At 45.2% G+C, this 24,366-nt stretch overlaps 2 protein-coding genes across 3 annotated transcripts in view; both read left to right on the top strand.

Moving 5' to 3' along the window:
- The window catches only part of LOC136697956 (collagen alpha-1(XXIV) chain-like), a 109,029-nt gene extending 103,764 nt beyond the window's left edge, over nucleotides 1-5,265 (top strand). The window contains exons 57-60 of the mRNA XM_066673320.1: nucleotides 313-481; nucleotides 2,104-2,213; nucleotides 3,038-3,244; nucleotides 3,336-5,265. Coding sequence (XP_066529417.1) covers nucleotides 313-481; nucleotides 2,104-2,213; nucleotides 3,038-3,244; nucleotides 3,336-3,482 — 633 coding nt within the window. The 3' untranslated portion in view covers nucleotides 3,483-5,265. The remainder of the gene's footprint in view (nucleotides 1-312; nucleotides 482-2,103; nucleotides 2,214-3,037; nucleotides 3,245-3,335) is intronic.
- Nucleotides 5,266-7,638: 2,373 nt separating this feature from the next.
- The window catches only part of znhit6 (zinc finger HIT-type containing 6), a 37,786-nt gene continuing 21,058 nt past the window's right edge, over nucleotides 7,639-24,366 (top strand). For both annotated transcript variants that reach the window (XM_066673344.1, XM_066673342.1), the window contains exons 1-6: nucleotides 7,639-7,770; nucleotides 8,625-8,701; nucleotides 12,447-12,512; nucleotides 12,601-12,707; nucleotides 13,263-13,351; nucleotides 13,558-13,661. In XM_066673344.1, coding sequence (XP_066529441.1) covers nucleotides 8,643-8,701; nucleotides 12,447-12,512; nucleotides 12,601-12,707; nucleotides 13,263-13,351; nucleotides 13,558-13,661 — 425 coding nt within the window. In that variant the 5' untranslated portion in view covers nucleotides 7,639-7,770; nucleotides 8,625-8,642. The remainder of the gene's footprint in view (nucleotides 7,771-8,624; nucleotides 8,702-12,446; nucleotides 12,513-12,600; nucleotides 12,708-13,262; nucleotides 13,352-13,557; nucleotides 13,662-24,366) is intronic.

Here is a 24,366-nt window from a genome sequence, read left to right as displayed (position 1 = left end):
ATATTGCATGTGATCATCCTGCTGATGTTTTTCTTGTGATGTTTTGATCAGTTGTTGCCTGTGTATGAAAATGGTAATGTGATGAATTACTGTTCCACATCGACATAATAGATAACTTTTGTTTGGCTCCCAGTAAAACAGGAACACGCCCTTTCTATTGTCTCACACTAGGACAGGAAAACCCCCTCTAACTCATCCCAAATGTATTGGACTCAAACAATACAGGGGACAGTTTTTCTGGGGCATTATGCCCCCAGCACATAGTTGGTGACGGTGGGCATACACTCACTCTCTGCTCTCTCTCTGTTTCAGAGCTATCAGAACACAGAAGTTTCTCTGGAGGAGCAGAGCTCTGAGGTCTTCAGGACTCTGCACTATCTCAGCAGCGTGATCGCCAGCATACGCTCTCCTGCAGGAACTCGCCAGAACCCGGCACGCATTTGTAAAGACCTGCAGGACTGCCAACACCATGTGGCTGACGGTGAGAGAGTGAGAGGGACGTGAGAGTGAGGACGGAGTGGTCAGTTAACTAGTGACATAGGGAGAGAGCTGCAAGATGGAGAAGAGCATGACCGGTTTTCTAGAGAGAGGGAGGGACATAAGAGAGACACAAAGAGAGAGAGAGAGGGACGTGGGAGCGAGGACAGCTAGTTTGTTTCACTAGAGAGAGAGAGGGACATGAGTGTGAGGACAGTGGTCAGTTCACTAGTGAGAGCAAGAGGGACATGAGAGTGAGGACAGTGTGGTTGGTTCACTAGTGAGAGCGAGAGGGACATGAGTTTGAGGACAGTGTGGTCGGTTCACTAGTGAGAGCGAGAGGGACATGAGAGTGAGGACAGTGGTCGGTTCACTAGTGAGAGCAAGAGGGACATGAGTGTGAGGACAGTGGGGGCGGTTCACTAATGAGAGCGAGAGGGACATGAGAGTGAGGACAGTGTGGTCGGTTCACTAGTGAGAGCAAGACAGACATGAGTGTGAGGACAGTGTGGTCAGTTCACTAGTGAGAGTGAGAGGGACATGAGAGTGAGGACAGTGTGGTCGGTACACTAGTGAGAGTGACAGGGACATGAGTGTGAGGACAGTGGTCAGTTCACTAGTGAGAGCGAGAGGGACATGAGAGTGAGGACAGTGTGGTCGGTTAACTAGTGAGAGCAAGAGGGACACGAGTGTGAGGACAGTGTGTTTGGTTCACCAGTGAGGGCGAGAGGGACATGAGTGTGAGGACAGTGTGGTCGGTTCACTAGTTAGACCAAGAGGGACATGAGAGTGAGGACAGTGTTGTCAGTTCACTAGTGAGAGCAAGAGGGACATGAGTGTGAGGACAGTGTTGTCAGTTCACTAGTGAGAGCAAGAGGGACATGAGTGTGAGGACAGTGTGGTCGGTTCGCTAGTGAGAGCAAGAGTGACATGAGTGTTAGGACAGTGTGGTCAGTTCACTAGTGAGAGCAAGAGGGACATGAGAGTGAGGGCATTGTTTTCGGTTCACTAGTGAGTGCAAGAGGGACATGAGTGTGAGGACAGTGTGGTCGGTTCACTAGTGAGAGCAAGAGGGACATGAGTGTGAGGACAGTGTGGTCGGTTCACTAGTGAGAGCAAGAGGGACATGAGTGTTAGGACAGTGTGGTCAGTTCACTAGTGAGAGCAAGAGGGACATGAGAGTGAGGGCATTGTTTTCGGTCCACTAGTGAGTGCGAGAGGGACATGAGAGTGAGGAAAGTGTGGTCGGTTCACTAGTGAGAGCAAGAGGGACATGAGAGTAAGGACAGAGTGGTCGGTTCACTAGTGAGAGCGAGAGGGACATGAGAGTGAGGACAGTGTGGTCGGTTCACTATTGAGAGAAAGAGGGACATGAGAGTGAGGACAGTGTGGTCGGTTCACTATTGAGAGAAAGAGGGACATGAGAGTGAGGACAGTGTGGTCGGTTCACTATTGAGAGAAAGAGGGACATGAGAGTGAGGACAGTGTGGTCGGTTCACTAGTGAGAGTAAGAGGGACATGAGTGTGAGGACAGTGTGGTCGGTTTACTAGAGAAGCAACAGATGGACTACAGTCTGTAATTGTAGGACCTGAATGTCTCAGTTTGATTTTTCATGTCTCAATCAGGAATGTTCTGGATCGATCCAAACCTGGGCTGCACTTCAGATGCCATCCAGGTATTCTGTAACTTCACAGCTGGAGGCCAGACCTGCATCCACCCGCTCTCCACAGACAAGGTACTAGATCACCTCACACCTGATGGGGTAACAGTACTGGGGTGTTACTGAGACACTCTGTAAGATATGTTTTTATCCCTGGGCTCCCCCTACAGTTGCATACTGTTATTCACTTTTACAACACTGTCCTGAAATCAAGGCAGGCAAGGAGGGAGGGTGGGCTAGTTACCTAACTTCCTCTAAATATTACATAGTGCACTTATAGTGTACACAGAGTCAGGAGCCACTCAAGCTTTCCTACCCACCACACAGCAGACGAAGTCATATGAACACTGGTTGTTTGGGCTAAACCTCGTCAGTTTGTCATGGACATCGAAATTTTAGCTTTTTTGGTTTGGTCTCATTTGATACAAATTTATCTCAAAACAAATGTCTTTTCTCAGAAATTATACCACATTTCAACCAGTTTTAGATGTAAAGGGCGTCTTTTTGTATGCATCTATTCACCTTTGATTTTCAACCATATATAAACGTCATTCAGACAGCTGAGAAGCTTTGCAAGTCATCTTTTTAATGCCTTTTCAATTAGGTTTTGCTGTGTGGGTAGGAGGAGGTCCCCCAAACAAGTACTTGCCCAAACCTGCTTGGCGTAAGTGGACTGTTAAGATATTGGAAATGTGGCTGATTTCATATTATGCCGAACATATAAAAGTTTAGGCAGGTATCCAGATTTAAAGCCAGGTGTAAGATTGCAGTGGTTTCCGAAATAGACTTGTTTGGAGATGGACAAACAATTCAGTGCCTAGACAAAGGCACAGGTCTTAAACACATACATGAAGTCGGTAGTCAGAGTCCACTGAACGTGTGCCGGTTTCTGTCTTTAGGTGGTGTTTGGGGTCAGTAAGGTCCAGATGAAGTTCCTGCACTTGTTGAGTATGAGCGCCACACAGACCATCACCTTCCACTGCTACAGTGAGCCAGCGAGTGATGCCATGGGTCCGCCGCAGACTGTGCGTTTCCAAGGCTGGAATGGTCAGGTGTTTGAGGAGAATTCGCCACTGGAGCCTCATGTACTTCAGGACAACTGTCAGGTAAACGATAAAGTGAGAGTGACAAATAGAGTGGGACTGATTGTGAATTCCCCAGTGGACCTGAATCTGCATTTGTGCTCAATGTCGACAGGTCCGTGATGGCCGCTGGCATCAGTCTCGTTTCCTCCTCGTGGCTCAGGACCCCGCTCAGCTCCCCGTGGTGATTGCCCCGGATCTTCCAGCACAGCAGCAGGGTGACATCCGCCACCTGGAGGTCGGTCCGGTCTGCTTCCTGTGAGCCACCTGCGAAACAACTGAAGGACTTGCGTTTCAAACCGGCCCGAGTTAGGCCACAAAGGAACGGGGCGCTTCTCCAGCAAGGCAGCAGGTTTCCCGGGGTCAGTAAAGCCTGATCACTCCAGAGGAACCTCCTGTTTGGACTTGTCCAGAAGAACTCGAGTTGTGAATGGAGCAAGGATCGCTCTCATAGTCTCGAGTCTGGGACAGAGGTGGACTTGTATGCCTGCATTTATTGAGGAAACTGGTTTTGCCTTTTGGTCAAAGAGGCTGCTGCAGTAAGGCTGCATTCACATTAGGCATTTACTTCTCAACAGTCACCATGGGGAATTGACTTCCACTGGCAGAGCTAGCTGAATGGTAGGATTCAGCGGTCATAGGTCACTTTCACTGCCTAGTGTGAACACAGCCTGAACCAAAGGCCTGGGTTTCACACCAAGTTAACCACTGAAACAGCTTTGAAAAATTGCCCCTAATTCAATTAAAATTATGCTTCCAAATCAAATTCTGAAATATGGCCCCTCCTCAACCCAGAGAAATGTCTAGAAATGTCTTGGTCCACTAAGCAGTGTTTCCCAGCCCAGGACACATCTGTACGACTCGACTCGGGGCACGGCCATCGTCACACTCTCTCTGAAATGGTCCTAAGACATCTACCTGATCCTGGAATAGGTTCACACTGTTCACTTCACTTTCCCAACTCCTGAGGGACTCTGAGGGGAAGCATTGTGGTAGACTTGAAGCTGTGAGACAACAGTCAGAGCTGTTGTATAGGTATAAGACATCCACCTATGTCCATAAATCGTCAGCGTCAGGTTGCTCCTGGTTTGGGAACAACGGCACTACCCCAGTGATAACAGAGTGCAATAGCTTGCGGATGGAGCGTCCTATAACATCTGCATTTTCAAGTAGGTTTTCCTTGTAGCAGTAGCTTGTGCAAAGCCAAAAAAAAAGCCCAGTCTGGACTCGTCCATCTCTTCAGATGGTGCTCTACCTCCTTCACGTGTTTCCGCTCGTGTCCAGCCGTTAGTATGTACTGGCTACATCGAGGCCGCTCCTGTTTATAAGGCTACTTTTAAGTTACATGGGGATTTTCATCCAGTCAGAACCTTATTTATATGAATATTGTGTTGATCAACTGTGTTTATAGTGGCTTTATTTACATTTTATTAGGGAAGGCTTGTGCCAGATGCCCTCTCAATACCGTCTCCTGTGACTCACAAACCAAACACAGCAGGTTATATGCTCAAGATCAAAATGAAAGTCCAGAACTAATGGGAATTTGGGGTAAAACTGTTGGGAATAGGGAACCAAACAGCTGGGCTGAAGGGAGCGTGACGGTACTGGGAGGCGCTGGCTCCTTCTCTACGGTGCTGCGCTCGACACAGCTAGTTAATCAGCAAGTTAGGCTTTGTGTGCCTGTGTATATTTTGACAATATAATTTTTATTTATATTATCTTTTATTTTGTCCTTCTCCAGAATGACTGTACTCCAATAAATTATACCTACATCTCGGTCCGAGATCTCTCTGGTCACTCCAACATTTTTAGTCCCATTGATTATTTATGTAAAATCTATCTTTGTATATACACTACACTGTCTGTGTGTTAATGTACCGTGTGCGCTGGCAGCTAGCGACAGCCAGATTCAGATCACAAAGTCCCTCCCTCGTAGTCTACAACGTTTAACTTATAATAGAGTACAGAGACTGCACTTGCATACGCCCTTCTCCCCCACAGAGAAATGTAAATATCGGATATGTCTGACATGTAATAAATCTGTTTTAATCCCCATTTGTCTTTCTTCTCTTACTGTCTCTGCTATGTCTTTTCACTTTTCCAGAACCAAAGGATATTCATGTGACGCACTGAGACAGCACTGTGTATAATAGTATATTAGGTACCAGAGAAGACTGCAAGGGAAGCTCAGCTTCCCCTAAAATGTCAAAAATACGTGATCAAATATATACTGTTGTGTGTACATGTCATTGAATACATATGCACTACAACGCGATTAACTTTTGTTCAGAATCAGCTTCTTATCACTGGTAAAGACGCGGCTTTCCTCTCAATCATTCCCGCAGCGTTACGGTGCTTTAAACAGTGAGGACGTTGAGCGTCCACAGAGTTCAATGGAGAAGCAGCGAAGTGCAGCGAAGTGCAGCGAAACGAGACGAGTGACTGGTTAAATGCTGGGCTTTGTCCCGCCCATCGGACGCTCAGCATCTCTGGGGGTCTATGGGGCAGTGGGCTGGCCTCGGCTGGCCCGGACGCTCAGCTTCTGCATGATGATTGGATGATCTGTCTGAGGCTGAATCCTTTTTTGATTGACAGCGAATCAGTGATACTTTGGTGTAAAGCTCCGAGGGAGCATTACATTTTCATTCTGTTCTGCGTTGAACCAGAGTATCTTAATCCTCTTAGCGGCATTTCCTTTGTTAAAAACGACTAGCGACAAATCAAGCTTCTATTTCTAGTGAGTTTTTTGTAGCTGCTTGTGTTTGGAGACGTGAATTTACGTATAAATAAACCGACACATTTTATGATGTAGGCCGAAATTGAGCTTCCCCTCCTTGAAAGACCAGCATCCACCACTGTTAGGTACATACTCATTACTCCAACACACAACTCAAATAAAAACTGATGTTTAAATGGTTTTATTGTTTCTGTCTACACTTTTAGTTCTTATTTAGACGTTAAAATTACAGAAATGTAAGTATGGATCCCTGATCCATTATCCACACCACGTTTTTAATCAGAGCTCTGTTTGTCATTAGACGAGCTTGGGCTGTGTCCCAAAATAGCACCGTACTCCTTACATAGTGCACATCACAGATAATTAAACTAATAGTACTGCATCCAGACAGTAATTAGGCTTAGGCTTTGGTCTCACTAATCACTCACACTTTCAGACAAGGAGAAGTACTTTATTTAAGCCAAACCAGAGGAACAATTTAGGCGACAAAACATTATCCTCCAAGAATCTGTTCCACTCTCAGAGCACAGGGACAGCGGGATCAGATTATTTACCTGTAAACAGGGAAAAGACAAACCGAGGAATATGTGGCTTGTGTGTGTAGTCTCTTACACAATACAACAACACAGGAATGAAATAAGACGATTACTGAAGCTTGTGTATGATCAGTTTGTGAATAACTCATAAGACTAAGTCAAAAGAGCAGGGAAATGCACTGGAGTCTAACGTGCTCACAGTTTTCCATTAGATTCTATGGTGAAAATGCTAAAATGGCTAACAGAGTATAAGTCTTTTTCTCCTCATTGTGCTAGAGTGGGATCTTTTAACCCTTGACACAAAGAAGTGGTTGGTTTCTGTGTTTTTAAATGACGTGAGACAGCACAGAGAAATGAGCTGTGTATGAGATAAATGTGTCCATCTGTCCATCTGTTAATGTTAGCGCTGCACTCTGAAACCTGACAATTGTTAACAATATGGCGCACACAACAAAAATGATCAAAGACTGCATCCCATAGATGCATTTCTGCAAATTTTTAATGGGCCAAATGTTGTGTCATCTCTACAGAAAACATACAGGAACTGCTAAAGTACTCTCTGGAGCAGCTGCACATAAAGGGTATAAAGGGTTATAAAGAACCATCCATGTTCTCTGGAGCAATGGAGTTCCCACCAATACCTTTGAGTGTGTCAGGTCTCATTCTCCAACAACAGTAGCTGACCTTACTAAGGCTCTCGTGGCTGAGCGGCATCAAATACACACAGAGATGTTCCAATACCTATTGCAGAAACTTTGGTTGGTGGACTGTTCTCAGTCCAGACACTGAGGGGTTTAAAAACTCCAGCAGCTACTGCTGTGTCTGATCCACTCTACACCAGCACAACACACACTAACACACCACCACCACGTCAGTGTCACTGCAGCACTGAGAATGATCCACCACCACATCACACCTGCTCTGTGGGGGTCCTGAGCGCTGAGGAGCAGGGGGAAAGCAGGCAAACAAAGTATGCAGAGCAACAGATGGGCTCCAGGCTGCAACTGGAGAGTGGAGAGTGAGAGTTGAAAGAAGGGGGTGGTTGTAATGTTATGGCTGATGGTGGGCGTGTTCCTGTCTGAAGTCAGCTCAGAAAGCGTTATCAGAGTCACGTGATCAGTGTCGTACGGAGCAGCCGGTGATTCAGCGCTGCTCTCTTTCTGCGGACAGCGGGTTGGACCTATTTGCTCTGAGCACGACAGTAATGTTGTGAATACGGCAGAGCTGCACGTGGTGGTGTGTGTCTTTCGCGTTAAGGAGAAGTCATCGCTGAGTGTGTAAGTGTGTTTAAAGTGTGTGAACTGTGTTTCTGGATCTGTGTTGTGTGTTTGATGTAGTGTGTAAACCTGTGTGTGTGTGTACAGTGTTTTTATGTGTATACAGTGTCTATAGCGGTGTCGGTGTGTGTCTGTAGTGTGTACAGTGTGTATATCTGGGTAGTGTGTAGTCTGAATACGTGTAGACTGTGAATATCTGTACAACGTGTACATCTGTGTGTGTACAGTGTGTATCTGTGTGTGTATGATGTGTTTAGCTGTGTGTAGTGTGTGTGTGTACGTGTGTGTCTGTATAGGAATGTGTTTACAATAGTAAAGCTGAGTGTGTGTGTGTATAGGTGCGTGTTTACAGTGTGTGTGTGTATAGTGTGTTTACAGTTTTAAAGGTGTGTGTGTGTATAGTGTGTTTACAGTTTTAAAGGTGTGTGTGTGTATAGTGTGTTTACAGTTTTAAAGGTGTGTGTGTGTGTGTGTATAGTGTGTTTACAGTTTTAAAGGTTTGTGTGTGTATAGTGTGTTTATAGTTGTAAAGCTGTGTGTGTGTGTATTGTGTTTACATTTGTAAAGCTGTGTGTGTGTGTGTATTGTATGTTTACAGTTGTAAAGCTGTGTGTGTGTGTATAGTGTTTACAGTTGTAAAGCTGTGTGTGTGTGTATAGTGTTTACAGTTGTAAAGCTGAGTGTGTGTGTGTGTATTGTATGTTTACAGTTGTAAAGCTGTGTGTGTATAGTGTTTACAGTTTTAAAGGTGTGTGAGTGTGTGTATAGTATGTTTACAGTTGTAAAGCTGAGTGTGTGTGTGTGTGTGTATAGTGTGTTTACAGTTGTAAAGCTGAGTGTGTGTGTGTGTGTAGGTGTGTATAGAGTGCCTGATGGAGGAGATGAACACAGAGCAGCAGCGAGGAGTGAAGCGGAAGATCTCACTGACTCGGTAACTCTCTCTCCTCCACTTCCCTGTCCCGCCTCTTCTCTGGGCTCTGATTGGTTCGTCGCTCAGTGCTGCGCCACCCTGTGATGTCACTGAAATTCTGACTTCGATAGATACCTGCCTGAATACCTCGACACGGATACTGACTCGGAGAGGCAGTATTAACATGGAAAGGCATCGGCATCTTACGTTCGCGTGACGCTGGCACATGCCAGTGACATCGGCACCTTACGTACGGGTGACAGTGGCATCTATATTTTTTTTTTTTTTTTAGTGACAGTGGCATCGATTTTTTTTTTTTTTTTTTTTTTTGACAGTGGCATATGCCTCTGTTTTGCGCAAATGCCGATGACATTGACATCCGTTTTATGACACTGGCATATACTCCACTTCATTGTTGAACATCTGCCAGTAAGTTTAGCTAGCATTTGGATGTTTAAACTAGCTATATATTTAACTACTCAGTAAACAAGGAACGTCCCTGGACGTTCAAAATAGGTTTAAAAGTAGTCTGTCCGTCAAACACATATTTTAAACGTCAATGGACGTCCAAAATCCATCTTAATAAGTTAGTTAAGTGGTGACCAATCGATAACGTCAGTGGACGTCCAAAACGCGTTTTATACAAGTAATTTATTTCGGGACCAATTAATAACGTCAACGGACGTCCAAAATACGTCTAATACTCGTTTTTTCAATGTCTGTGCTTGGATGTCTTTTCAACTTTCACTTTCAACCTTAAGAGAACGTTGATTAGACGGCAGTCATTACGTTATTTCAACGTCGAATCAACGACTAATTGTTTACTGGGTAGCACACGTATGCTACTAGCATGTAAACGGACCAAACAAGTGACATGCTACAAACATAGTCATGTCACTGTGTTCATGGACAAGTGAACTACAAGTTCTTCCCAGTAAGGGGTATACGACACTCCTCAAACTCACCACTTTCAAGATGTCCACATACCACAATGCTGCCAAGCAACATTACTACTGGACTACTAGATAAATTAAAATGTCTTTATGGCACGTGAAGCTCTAATAGCCTTGTACAACACTGCATGTCAGATTCTTGAAAGCTGACGTTTCAACCAAGACAATGTATGACTTTCTGATGAAGGCTCATAATATGTGCTGACATCCAATTCTACTGAAATATAATCCAGATTTCCCCTAAATTTCTCCTTTACAATAAAGCCCATGTGTTTATTTAATGACTTCTTTTTAAGTCTTTAACTTGTCCACAAAAACATGGCACTGTGAAAAGATCTGACAGAAAAAAGAATTCAACATTATGTAATTACTACTGAACATTTAGTTTAGCTGTACAAGTCATCAAAAGTCTACAAAAACAACAGATCATAAACAACACATCATTTTTTAAGTTTTTAATCTCAATAATAATCACCCTGATCACAATGGAACATTTTGACCATTAGTATTTCCTCAGCATTTACCAAACTAAATATACCATTATTAACATAGAAATTCAGATTAGAAACAGACTGCTTACTATTGCTAGCATCTTTAAAAAAACAGAATACTTGAGATGTTTTTTAGAGATGTGGTCCTGGGTGCACTCATCACACTTTCTACAGAATGGACAAGTACTGTGAGCCTGGATGTCATGAAACAGACCATCAATTGTTTTAAATGTGTGTCCTAAAAAGCAAAATAAATACAGGATAGCATTAAGGTATCAATGTTAACATGTCAGAGACTTGCAGCACCAGAACTCAGGCACACTAAACCTTATAGTATTGCCCTCTGCCTCTTTTAATAGCATTCCTATACAGCATTCTATTACATTTTAGCAGTATAAAATGTATTTCCCATATATTACTGATAACCAGTGAACATGATACTACACTGCATTTAACATTACCTGTATAAAGTAATATAAATAATAATGGTAGCTACACCACTATTTGTACCCATTTAATACGTAATAGTACAACACACCTACCGTGCAATGTCCCCATATTGTTTTCTCGTTCTTCTTGAGAAAGACCTTTGGCCCCTAGATGATGCCAGTGTTCAATTTTCTGATTAGGCCTAGCAGGGTTGCTACCTCAATTTAAATTCGAAAATTTTAAAAAGTAATGTTTCATTTAATACACTGTCATATTAGATTTTCACTCTATATACACACACACATACATATACATACACACACACACACATTTTTATATATATATATATATATATATATATATATATATATATATATATATATATATATATATATATATATATATATATATATATATATATATATATATATATTACTGCCTCTCATGTTATCGCACGGCAGCATTGTGGTATGTCGACGTCTTAAAAGTGGTGGTTTTGAGGAGCGTCGTATACCCCTAACTGTGAAGAACTTTTAGTTCAATTGTCCATGAACACAGTGACAGTGGACTGTGTGCGAATAAGGGATGCTATGTTTGTAGCATGTCACTTGTTTGGTGCGTTTACATGCTAGTAGCATACGTGTGCTAGTTAAATATATAGCTAGTTTAAACATCCATATGCTAGCTAAACTTAGTCTACTAGCAGATGTTCAACAATGAAGTGGAGTATATGCCAGTGTCATAAAACGGATGTCAATGTCATCGGCATTTGCACAAAACAGAGGCATATGCCACTGTCAAAAAATAAAAAAACGATGCCATTGGCACATGCCACTAAAAAAAATAAAATAAAATAGATGCCATTGGCACATGCCACTGTCACCAAAAAAAAAAAAATAGATGCCACTGTCACCCGTACGTAAGGTGCCGATGTTACTGGCATGTGCCAGTGTCACGCGAACGTAAGATGCCTATGCCTTTCCATGTTAATACCGCTACTGCTGACTCGACACCGATACCGACTCGACACCGATACCGACTCGATACTGCGACACACACCTACAGCGTCAGGAGGAGGAGGAGCAGAAGAACAGATGATGAACGTGCAATTGATTAATAACTTATTAAAATTAATTATTGTTGTCAGTGAGAGGATATTCTCCATTGAAAATAAGAACAGAATCTCTTCTCTTTTGCCAAGAATCATATATTTAACTTTTTTTTTTTACTACATTTTGGTTTTTAAACTGATTTTTTAAATGAAAACATTTCAAAACTAATACATTCATTGTTTGATTTTTATTTTTTTTTACATATTTCTTCCTGTTATTTTTTTATACTGTCTACACTTTCATTTTAAATTATGATTTTATTTGTGTTTACAAAACAGTTATACAGTTTTTGCTGTATTAAAAAGGTGCTATAGAAATAAAAAGCTATTATAATTATTAATATAATTATAAAAAAACAATGAAAAATAATTTTCCTCAACTTTGTAAATGTAACTGCTGCAAATACTGCTTTTCTTTAAACCTTAAAGTAGCGCTACTAATAAAATGGGGTGTTGTACTGTTTTAATGGCACTGTTTTAGTATCACCGTAGTTTATCTAGCATTATTCAACTGTGCAACACTACCTGTGAGTGCGAGTCAGTAGCCAATCACAGCATGGGTGGGCGGGGCCTGTCTGAATATGGGTTGGAATGTCACAACGGTGTAGTGGATTTTCTGCACGTTGTTTTCTGAACTTTCGGAAGCTAAACTGAGTGGCACTGAAGTGGTGGTGGTGTTAGTGTTTGTTGCGCTCTCAGGAGTGGATCAGACACAGCAGTGCCCACTCGAGTTCTTAAACCTTGTGTCCACTAACTAGACTTGTGTCTTCTGGTGTCCACAGCTGTGATGTGTGTGACTGTGACGAGGCCAAGTACAGGTGTCCCAGCTGTCTGAGGTCATCCTGCAGGTGAGACACTGTCCTTCTGTCAATGTGCGTCTTCTGATGTGTGTAAAAGTGTGACGTGGACTGAGATGTCCCCCTGTGCTCTCCGTAGTCTGCCCTGTGTAAAGAAGCACAAACTGGAGTCGAGCTGCACCGGAGTACGGGATCGAACGGCCTTCGTTCGTCTCTCTCAGTTCAGCGATATCAACCTCCTCAGCGGTAAGAACACACACACACACACACACACACACACACATTCCCCAATCTGGAGCCCACCAACCCACACACTGTGAAGCAAGATGCCCCCCAGTCAGTTTTCTGTGCAGAAAACACGTGATTAAACGAGTCGTTCTGATTCTGCTCCGATTCTGACATCAAGTGCAGAGACTTTAGAATGGCCCCGCCCCCTCGTCTGAGTCTGTCCAATCACAGCTCAGTACTTATGTTAATGTGAGAGCGCAAAGAAGAGGTTTAAACAGACACAACGAGCACGGAGAAATAAAAGCACTGAGTAAAAACAGAAGAAAAAAAAGAGAACAGAGTGAAAACGGCTAAAAACCAGAGCTTCTGCTCCTCGCTCCTCACTGCTGTGCGCTCGGGGTCGGGGTGAACAGCGAGCGGCTCATTATCATTTAAAGGAACAGGTGCTGAAAGCGGGCGTTCTGAACAGGGGCTGTTTACACAGGGGGAGAACACTGCTGTGGGGCTTTGCTCTCTAAGGGAACTTCTGACTGTAATAAATCCGTTTTGTCTGAATTTCTGTCTCCTGCTCAGACTACAGGTACCTGGAGGAGACGGCTCGGGTGGCGGACAGACCCAACAGAGACACACTCCTCCGCACTCATCCTCACCACTCCTCTTCCGTACGTCTCCTCTCTCTCTCTCTCTCTCTCTCTCTCTCTCCTGTGTCTGTCTCTCTCTCACTTCCTCTGTCAGTCTTTGTCACTGTCTTTTTATCTACTCTCTTTCTCTCTCTCTCTCTCACTCCCTCTCTCTCTCTCTCTCTCTCTCTCTCTCTCTCCCTCTGATGGATCTGTGTTCTCAATTCTGTCTCGTTCCTGTTCTCCAGGTGAAACTGTTGAGGAGAAATGCCACTGCGGCAAAAGTCGACCTGAAGATTCTCCCCAAGTCCTTCAGCAGACGCAAGGAGAACACCTCCATGTTCATCAGAGCGTAAGTATCTGTCTGTTCTCTAAACACACACACACAGAGAGAGAGAGAGAGAGAGAGAAAAGATCTACGTTCACACAGCAGAGAATCTGCAGCTTTTTATTTATTTCATATTCTGTGCATCTTTTGCAGTTGATACCAGTCTGAAAGTGTCAGAGCACAGAGGAGACACTCAGTTACAGGTTCGGGCCACTGGGGGGCGCTTTAAACCTGTTAATAACAGGAAACTGTCTGAGGGGTGTTTCTGATAAAGTGGCCAGTGAGTGTCAGTAGAAGGGGGTGTTTCTGATAAAGTGGCCAGTGTCAGTAGAAGGGGGGTGTTTCTGATAAAGTGGCCAGTGAGTGTCAGTAGAGGGGGGTGTTTCTGATAAAGTGGCCAATGAGTGTCAGTAGAGGGGGGGTGTTTCTGATAAAGTGGCCAGTGAGTGTCAGTAGAGGGGGGTGTTTCTGATAAAGTGGCCAGTGATTGTCAGTAGAGGGGGGTGTTTCTGATAAAGTGGCCAGTGAGTGTCAGTAGAGGGGGGGTGTTTCTGATAAAGTGGCCAGTGAGTGTCAGTAGAGGGGGGGTGTTTCTGATAAAGTGGCCAGTGAGTGTCAGTAGAGGGGGGGTGTTTCTGATAAAGTGGCCAGTGAGTGTCAGTGGAGGGGGGGTGTTTCTGATAAAGTGGCCAGTGAGTGTCAGTAGAGGGGGGGTGTTTCTGATAAAGTGGCCAGTGAGTGACAGTAGAGGGGGGTGTTTCTGATAAAGTGGCCAATGAGTGTCAGTAGAGGGGGGGTGTTTCTGATAAAGTGGCCAGTGAGTGTCAGTAGAGGGGGGTGTTTCTGATAAAGTGGCCAGTGATTGTCAGTAGAGGGGGGTGTTTCTGATAATGTGGCCAGTGAGTGTCAGTAGAGGGGGGGTGTTTCTGATAAAGTGGCCAGTGAGTGTCAGTAGAGGGGGGGTGTTTCTGATAAAGTGGCCAGTGAGTGTCAGTAGAGGGGGGGTGTTTCTGATAAAGTGGCCAGTGAGTGTCAGTAGAGGGGGGGTGTTTCTGATAAAGTGGCCAGTGAGTGTCAGTGGAGGGGGGGTGTTTCTGATAAAGTGGCCAGTGAGTGTCAGTGGAGGGGGGGTGTTTCTGATAAAGTGGCCAGTGAGTGTCAGTAGAGGGGGGGTGTTTCTGATAAAGTGGCCAGTGAGTGTCAGTAGAAGGGGGTGTTTCTGATAAAGTGGCCAGTGATTGTCAGTAGAGGGGGGTGTTTCTGATAAAGTGGCCAGTGAGTGTCAGTGGAGGGGGGGTGTTTCTGATAAATTGGCCAGTGAGTGTCAGTAGAGGGGGGGGTGTTTCTGATAAAGTGGCCAGTGAGTGTCAGTAGAAGGGGGGTGTTTCTGATAAAGTGGCCAGTGAGTGTCAGTAGAGGGGGGTGTTTCTGAAAAAGTGGCCAGTGAGTGTCAGTAGAGGGGCGGGGGGTGTTTCTGATAAAGTGGCCAGTGAGTGTCAGTAGAAGGGGGCGTGTTTCTGATAAAGTGGCCAGTAAGTGTCAGTAGAGGGGGGGTGTGTTTCTGATAAAGTGGACAGTGAGTGTCAGTAGAAGGGGGGTGTTTCTGATAAAGTGGCCAGTGAGTGTCAGTAGAGGGGGGGGATGTTTCTGATAAAGTGGACAGTGAGTGTCAGTAGGGGGGGGGGTGTTTCTGATAAAGTGGCCAGTGAGTGTCAGTAGAGGGGGGGGATGTTTCTGATAAAGTGGACAGTGAGTGTCAGTAGAGGGGGGGTGTGTTTCTGATAAAGTGGACAGTGAGTGTCAGTAGAGGGGGGGATGTTTCTGATAAAGTGGCCAGTGAGTGTCAGTAGAGGGGGGGTGTTTCTGATAAAGTGGACAGTGAGTGTCAGTAGAGGGGGGGATGTTTCTGATAAAGTGGCCAGTGAGTGTCAGTAGAGGGGGGGGATGTTTCTGATAAAGTGGCCAGTGAGTGTCAGTAGAGGGGGGATGTTTCTGATAAAGTGGACAGTGAGTGTCAGTAGGGGGGGGGGTGTTTCTGATAAAGTGGCCAGTGAGTGTCAGTAGAGGGGGGGTGTTTCTGATAAAGTGGACAGTGAGTGTCAGTAGAGGGGGGGATGTTTCTGATAAAGTGGACAGTGAGTGTCAGTAGAGGGGGGGGATGTTTCTGATAAAGTGGACAGTGAGTGTCAGTAGGGGGGGGGGGTGTTTCTGATAAAGTGGCCAGTGAGTGTCAGTAGAGGGGGGGGATGTTTCTGATAAAGTGGACAGTGAGTGTCAGTAGGGGGGGGGGGTGTTTCTGATAAAGTGGACAGTGAGTGTCAGTAGAGGGGGGGTGTGTTTCTGATAAACTGGACAGTGAGTGTCAGTAGAGGGGGGGATGTTTCTGATAAAGTGGACAGTGAGTGTCAGTAGGGGGGGGGGGGTGTTTCTGATAAAGTGGCCAGTGAGTGTCAGTAGAAGGGGGGTGTTTCTGATAAAGTGGCCAGTGAGTGTCAGTAGAGGGGGGGATGTTTCTGATAAAGTGGACAGTGAGTGTCAGTAGGGGGGGGGGTGTTTCTGATAAAGTGGCCAGTGAGTGTCAGTAGAGGGGGGGGATGTTTCTGATAAAGTGGCCAGTGAGTGTCAGTAGAGGGGCGGGGGGTGTTTCTGATAAAGTGGCCAGTGAGTGTCAGTAGAAGGGGGCGTGTTTCTGATAAAGTGGCCAGTAAGTGTCAGTAGAGGGGGGGTGTGTTTCTGATAAAGTGGACAGTGAGTGTCAGTAGAAGGGGGGTGTTTCTGATAAAGTGGCCAGTGAGTGTCAGTAGAGGGGGGATGTTTCTGATAAAGTGGACAGTGAGTGTCAGTAGGGGGGGGGGTGTTTCTGATAAAGTGGCCAGTGAGTGTCAGTAGAGGGGGGGTGTTTCTGATAAAGTGGACAGTGAGTGTCAGTAGAGGGGGGGATGTTTCTGATAAAGTGGACAGTGAGTGTCAGTAGAGGGGGGGGATGTTTCTGATAAAGTGGACAGTGAGTGTCAGTAGGGGGGGGGGTGTTTCTGATAAAGTGGCCAGTGAGTGTCAGTAGAAGGGGGGTGTTTCTGATAAAGTGGACAGTGAGTGTCAGTAGAGGGGGGGGATGTTTCTGATAAAGTGGCCAGTGAGTGTCAGTAGAAGGGGGGTGTTTCTGATAAAGTGGACAGTGAGTGTCAGTAGGGGGGGGGGTGTTTCTGATAAAGTGGCCAGTGAGTGTCAGTAGAAGGGGGGTGTTTCTGATAAAGTGGCCAGTGAGTGTCAGTAGAAGGGGGATGTTTCTGATAAAGTGGACAGTGAGTGTCAGTAGGGGGGGGGGTGTTTCTGATAAAGTGGCCAGTGAGTGTCAGTAGAGGGGGGGTGTTTCTGATAAAGTGGACAGTGAGTGTCAGTAGAGGGGGGGATGTTTCTGATAAAGTGGACAGTGAGTGTCAGTAGAGGGGGGGGATGTTTCTGATAAAGTGGACAGTGAGTGTCAGTAGAGGGGGGGGATGTTTCTGATAAAGTGGACAGTGAGTGTCAGTAGAGGGGGGGGATGTTTCTGATAAAGTGGCCAGTGAGTGTCAGTAGAGGGGGGGATGTTTCTGATAAAGTGGCCAGTGAGTGTCAGTAGAGGGGGGGATGTTTCTGATAAAGTGGCCAGTGAGTGTCAGTAGAGGGGGGGGATGTTTCTGATAAAGTGGCCAGTGAGTGTCAGTAGAGGGGGGGTGTTTCTGATAAAGTGGACAGTGAGTGTCAGTAGAGGGGGGGATGTTTCTGATAAAGTGGCCAGTGAGTGTCAGTAGAGGGGGGGGATGTTTCTGATAAAGTGGCCAGTGAGTGTCAGTAGAGGGGGGGTGTTTCTGATAAAGTGGCCAGTGAGTGTCAGTAGAGGGGGGGGATGTTTCTGATAAAGTGGCCAGTGAGTGTCAGTAGAGGGGGGGGATGTTTCTGATAAAGTGGCCAGTGAGTGTCAGTAGAGGGGGGGTGTTTCTGATAAAGTGGCCAGTGAGTGTCAGTAGAGGGGGGGTGTTTCTGATAAAGTGGCCAGTGAGTGTCAGTAGAGGGGGGATGTTTCTGATAAAGTGGACAGTGAGTGTCAGTAGGGGGGGGGGTGTTTCTGATAAAGTGGCCAGTGAGTGTCAGTAGAAGGGGGGTGTTTCTGATAAAGTGGCCAGTGAGTGTCAGTAGAGGGGGGGTGTTTCTGATAAAGTGGCCAGTGAGTGTCAGTAGAGGGGGGATGTTTCTGATAAAGTGGACAGTGAGTGTCAGTAGGGGGGGGGGTGTTTCTGATAAAGTGGCCAGTGAGTGTCAGTAGAAGGGGGGTGTTTCTGATAAAGTGGACAGTGAGTGTCAGTAGAGGGGGGGGATGTTTCTGATAAAGTGGCCAGTGAGTGTCAGTAGAAGGGGGGTGTTTCTGATAAAGTGGCCAGTGAGTGTCAGTAGAAGGGGGGTGTTTCTGATAAAGTGGACAGTGAGTGTCAGTAGGGGGGGGGGTGTTTCTGATAAAGTGGCCAGTGAGTGTCAGTAGAGGGGGGGGATGTTTCTGATAAAGTGGACAGTGAGTGTCAGTAGAAGGGGGGTGTTTCTGATAAAGTGGCCAGTGAGTGTCAGTAGAAGGGGGGTGTTTCTGATAAAGTGGACAGTGAGTGTCAGTAGAGGGGGGGATGTTTCTGATAAAGTGGACAGTGAGTGTCAGTAGGGGGGGGGGTGTTTCTGATAAAGTGGCCAGTGAGTGTCAGTAGAGGGGGGGGATGTTTCTGATAAAGTGGCCAGTGAGTGTCAGTAGAAGGGGGGTGTTTCTGATAAAGTGGACAGTGAGTGTCAGTAGAGGGGGGGATGTTTCTGATAAAGTGGACAGTGAGTGTCAGTAGGGGGGGGGGGGGGGGTGTTTCTGATAAAGTGGCCAGTGAGTGTCAGTAGAAGGGGGGTGTTTCTGATAAAGTGGCCAGTGAGTGTCAGTAGAGGGGGGGATGTTTCTGATAAAATGGACAGTGAGTGTCAGTAGAGGGGGGGTGTTTCTGATAAAGTGGCCAGTGAGTGTCAGTAGAGGGGGGGTGTTTCTGATAAAGTGGCCAGTGAGTGTCAGTAGAGGGGGGGTGTTTCTGATAAAGTGGCCAGTGAGTGTCAGTAGAAGGGGGGTGTTTCTGATAAAGTGGCCAGTGAGTGTCAGTAGAAGTGGGGGGGGGTGTTTCTGATAAAGTGGCCAGTGAGTGTCAGTAGAAGGGGGTGTTTCTGATAAAGTGGCCAGTGAGTGTCAGTAGAGGGGGGGTGTTTCTGATAAAGTGGCCAGTGATTGTCTGGGTTTGGAGTATTGTGTTGAAGAGCTGAGTGTAGCTCCGCCCCTCTCAGTGTGAATAGGGAAAAGCAAAACACACCGCACCTCATCAGAGAAGTCCAGGGAGGGACGAAGCACAAAGACTGCATTCATGTCTGAGTGGGTGACTCTTCAGTGTGTGTGTGTGTGTTTGTGAATTTGTTCTGGAACAAGCTGACAGACTCGGGGACACTTAAGCAGGGAGGGACACACTTGACTGGGACACACCTCTGATGTCACAAACACACACAGCCTTGAATGCCAGAATTAGTGTGTTTAAATCTCTTATGGCACAGTTAATCAGTGAGCCAAAATATTATAATCACCTGCCTAATGATTGCTAATGGAGGGAGTGTGAGCTCTGATTAATGCTCTGCTCTTTTTCCCATGTCCTGGACGTTCTTGTGAGGACCAGGTTACAGTTCTTCATGTTGAGATGGTGCTCATTGACGGTAGCGCCCTCTGTCAGCACACAATACGCCTTCACACGCTGCACAAACAAGCTGATTTCAAATGCAGTGCAGTCTGAGGGCTCAAAGGTTACAGAGGTGCTGTTGTGTGCTCTTTGGCTTGTTTCATTACGCACAGAGAACCCTGGAGTCGTCAGATGATGTGATGACATGGGTGTCCCCAGTTTCCTAAACTGACTGCACACGTAAAAGGACAAAGCCTCAGGTTCTGAGCAGAAGGAAACGTCCGCCTGTTCCCTCCAAAGTGCTTTCATGTTTTGAAATGAAGGAACGGAGCCTGACTGGTGTTTTACTGCAACATTTTATCACAGAACAGAACACAAAAAATATTTAAACATGAGTTGATGTTTCCTCCACTCTTTCCTGGGTCTCTCTCAAACACAGCCTCTCCAAAGAGAAGGAGACGAGCGCCGGCAACCTGAGTTCAATACTTCAACCTTTAAGTGTCCTTCATGCTAACGTTAACAATATAAAACTGATAGGGAACGACTAAGAAGTACCTTCTCCTTGTGTTTTAAAGTTTAAAAGAACCTGGATTTAAAATGTTTCACTCATTTTTTCGATCCCCAATTTTTTTTCTCACAAAAACGAAAATGCTTTGACGACGTTTCCATGTCCCAAACCTAGACCCGAGTGTGTGGATCTTTCTCGACGTCCATGGAGTGACCTATAATCACGTGAATTCAGATCTGGCTGCTCACTGCCACAGATCAGACATGGATCGGATTTTAGTACCACATTTGAAAGTGGCCCAAATCCAATGTTATTAAAAGTGTACGCAAACGTAAAGAAACAGATCAGATTTGAGCCACTTTTCCCTGCAGTGTGAACGTAGCCTTAGTCCAACTCTGTAAAGATGCACTTACACAAGAGTTCTTGAGCAGCTTGTACAGACCACTGTATTTGAGCTAGTCGGGTACAGTACACTAAAGATGACCCCGTACATTTGCCCCTGGGTGAAGTCCCCAAAGCGCACCGTTTGGGACAGGCCTTTTATTTTGTTTTGTTCTCAAAGCTAGACCCAGCTGCTGCTTTTGCAGTGCTTTTCCAGCAGGTAGGATCGTTGAAGAAGTGCTAAGAATAAATCAAGGACAAGGCCGTCGCAGCTTCACGTGCACGAGCTCACGTACTGTTGCCAATAAAAACGAAATGCTAGAATGCCATTTCATTTTCCTGTTGTTTTTTTTTTCCCCGAGAATAGCTCTGGCACACAGCATCTCTCAGGAGATAGCACTGAAAACAAAGTCAGATGTTCGAAGGTGAAATTCCTCGAGTTGGAGAATGGATTAAAAGCGAGATTGACTCTGACAGAGTAGTTTAGACTGAGATTAGGGCTCCTGGGTGAAGAAAGCATGGTCGAGAGAGGTAGGGAGAGAGGAGGGCGAGGGGAAGAGAGAGAGGTGTATAATGGCGGGAGCAGGCAGAAGCCGTTTCAGAATGTACTGAGTACATAATATAAAAAGCAGATGGTAGCACTGCAGTGGCTGCAGATGCCTCTCCACAGGATCCCGCTGCCAGAAAGCCACACATCATCACTGGGGGATTTTAAGCCTGGCTCGAGGGCCAAGGGAGGTTTGTGTGTGTTTGTCCATGTGAGGAAAAAGGGTTTCTGTGCAAAGCAACTGCTCCAACTGCACTCGTCTTTCCTCTCTTCTCTCAGGGGTAACATACATAGGTTAAAGCCATATTTTAAGTGTCCCTCTATCTCAGACGTAGCTGCTCAGTCTGATACCTGATGTGTGCTTCTTCAGTTTATCCCTGGAGCTACAGCTAAGTGATGGCAGCTTATACCCCTCCGTTGGAGAGTGTGTAGATCCATCACACACTCCCCTGTGGTCTTAAAGAGATCAGATAAAACATACACGCCAACAATCATGCTTTAGGGTGAATCCCATTTCTTCATTTTCTCCCTTCCCCTTGTTTTCAAGGGTTGTCTTGGCTCTTGGAGCTGTGTTACAGGGTGCAGTGGTTAAAATCTTCCCCTATGACACAGGACTACACTTCAAGATGTCGTCAGAACACAATGAAAGAGCTGTGCTCAGTTGCTGGTCTGCAGCAATATCAGAGGTTGTGATTTAGGGCATCATATGCCTTCAAAAGCATTCCACAATCATCTATTATCACTTATTTAGCAGCGTATTTAATTGAAACATCTAAAGTTTTGAGGAGCTGCTGTTCTCTCCAGTTGGCTTACATTCAGAAGCTCAGCATTTAAGACAGAACGGTGTTTTTGGAGAAACAAAACTACTGCTGTGTATAACATTTCTGTAAGTGTTCTGAATTCCCACAGAAACTCACTTGTAACTCGAGATTTTAGTTTAGTTTTGTAACACTTTCAGTCTGTGTTTACTTTCATGCAGTTAGCACTCTCCCAAATTTAGAGTCCATTCCATCTACAGCAAAAAAAAAAAAACCCTATGAAGCAGGAATAGAGCAACGTCCTCGTCTCTTTTCATGACTTTAAATGTTTGGAGGCCGAGAGAGACGACTAATCACTGGGGATAAATTTCTACAAAAACTTTTTTTACTGTTCAAGTGGTTCCATGCGGAAACAAGATGGATGCACTTGGAAAAATGCTTTTTGTTTACTTGTGTTTGCAGCTGTCAAGGAGATCAGGATTGTTTTGTTTTGCTGGTTTAACTAAACACAAAATATGTTCCCAGTAATGTTTTTATTTGGCTAGATGTCACTTCTTAAATACAGTACTTCGGCATGAATCAGCATGTTGCATGGCGTCCAGAGGCATACTTAAAGCAGCGGTCAGTGCTGTTGAGAGGCGGTGACAGACGCCTGACCTCGTTGCTTGTTTTGTTTTGCACTCCTCTGGCCAGTTATTTGTCCTGCGCTACCCGGTTATTTACAGGGCTCTGTTTTGGGGTTAAATCATCTCTGTGGTCTGAGCAAAGTGCCGTAGTAATGGACCGTCCACTCTGGGGAAAATTAGAGCTTCATTACGGAAGATAAATAACTCGACTGCTGCTGTAGTTTCAGCAGCGTTAAATCATCCACCCTCTTTCTCTCTGTGGTTTTCCTCTTTGTTTAAAGCCCACTGAGAGGGCATGAAGTCCTGGGGTCTGGAAGCCAGCTAACTTCCAACTCCGTTTGACATAACTTAATTTTCTGATCATGTTTTTCATTTGCTGTTGGAATAGACCTCGTAAATCCAAATCGATGACTTTTAGAGGACAATTAAAGACATGCTGATCTTTGCATAAGTCAATGTGAAGGTATTCCAGATCACTCCTGTTTGTCCAATCATGAGGAATGTTTCGTACAGCGTGATTCCAAATTATGTCAGAAACAAACATTGGCATGAAATGGAGAAACAAGGTTTTGATTGGAAGGAAGGTTTATGTTGCATAGCCTTTTTAAATGTGGGATTTCAGATTAAGAACAGCTTTTGCTCATGAATATGAGTGGGTAGTCCGCTTAAAGGAGCAGCCGGGCATTGTGCTCACTGGAGATAAAGAATATCATTGCTTTAAATGTGATGTTCCAAATGTAAATAATTTAAGCATTACCTGAGTGATCACTCTGTGGCCCACCACCTCGACTGAGTCTGTCCAATCACAGCGCTGGACCTGTGTTTATGTGAGAGAACAAAAAAGATATTTAACGCAGTAAAACAGACAGGAGCACTGAGAAATAAGAGCACTGAGTAAAATCGGAGAAGAAAGAGAACAGAGTGAAAACGGCTAAAAACAAGAGCTTTTGCTCCTCACTCCTCACTGCTGTGCGCTCGGGGTCGGGGTGAACAGCGAGCGGCTCATTATCATTTAAAGGAACAGGTGCTGAAAGGTTCTTTACACAGGGGGAGAACACTGCTGTGGGGCTTGTGGGGTTTGGACCAAAGCAGGTCACAGAACTGTGTTCCCTTTTGGAAAAAGGGGAGAATATGCCCATCTTAGTGATTGTAAGCTTAGTATCTTACACACATTCTTTGTTGGATCTGCAGGAAGTGACCCTCAATGCCTGACCCCAGCACAGTGTTTTAGCCATAAAAGAGACTTCCTTTTATCATCTGTTGTGTCATGTTTGTTACAGATTGGAAAGTGTTGTCCTGAGATAAGCCTAAGGTGAGAGAGGCTGAGTCACAGGGACTTGTCAGAAAACGTTTTTTTATTGGGATAATTTTCCGGTTCAGTGGGATTTACTGGCTTCTTCCGCTGGCGTTGGGAAAGAATGGAATGAATGAAGATACTCTCACTCATCCCTGCTGTCATCCAATCACAATGTGGTAACAGTTACGTCTGGATAATGGAATTAGAGCAAAGCAGGTGAGAGAGGAATGACTTACCGGTGGATAACAGTCTGGCACTTGTCTGTAGGGATGTCATCCAATAAAACTTTACAGATTATGCTCTTAAAGCATGCCTAAAAACAACAGGTATAACTTTATCTGAGTTCAGTCTTTTGACCAAACTCAAAATGAATGAACAACAGATGAGCTCCTGTCTCTGACTGTACATCTACACGGTGGACCGACATGGTAGGTGAGTCTAGAGTGGACACCGAAGAAAGCTGAGAAACATGCAGCTTGGATTTAGATAGTAGAACTGAAACCAGTCCTCAAGAGTTTCCCAAATCGTAAACTGTGCACTCTGAGGTCATTTCATTGAAGATTAGTTCATCTGCTTTTGATTTTGTTGCTTATATTTTTGTTTCCACGAGGCCAAGCTTTTGCCCACCCACAACTGATCAAGACTATTATTGTGCCATGCCCCAATGAAGGCCAGAGATAACTGTCTTGAGACCTTGAAGGAATCCTACAGAGGGAAATCTTGGAGCTACAATCGTATTTGATACTGTCAGCTTTTAAGATGCTGAGAGGAGCCAGTTGAGTTAGTCCAGAATCTGATGAAGTTGAGAAGGGCCCAGTCAGATCCTATATCGATATATCACTCAACGGAGAGGGCTGATCCACTTACAGATCCATGTTCCAGTCAGGAGCGTGCT

Source organism: Hoplias malabaricus, chromosome 5 (assembly GCF_029633855.1).
Source record: "Hoplias malabaricus isolate fHopMal1 chromosome 5, fHopMal1.hap1, whole genome shotgun sequence".
NCBI lineage: Eukaryota > Metazoa > Chordata > Actinopteri > Characiformes > Erythrinidae > Hoplias > Hoplias malabaricus.
The sequence above is the reverse complement of the archived record's forward strand: the minus strand, read 5'-3'. Positions and strand labels throughout refer to the sequence as shown.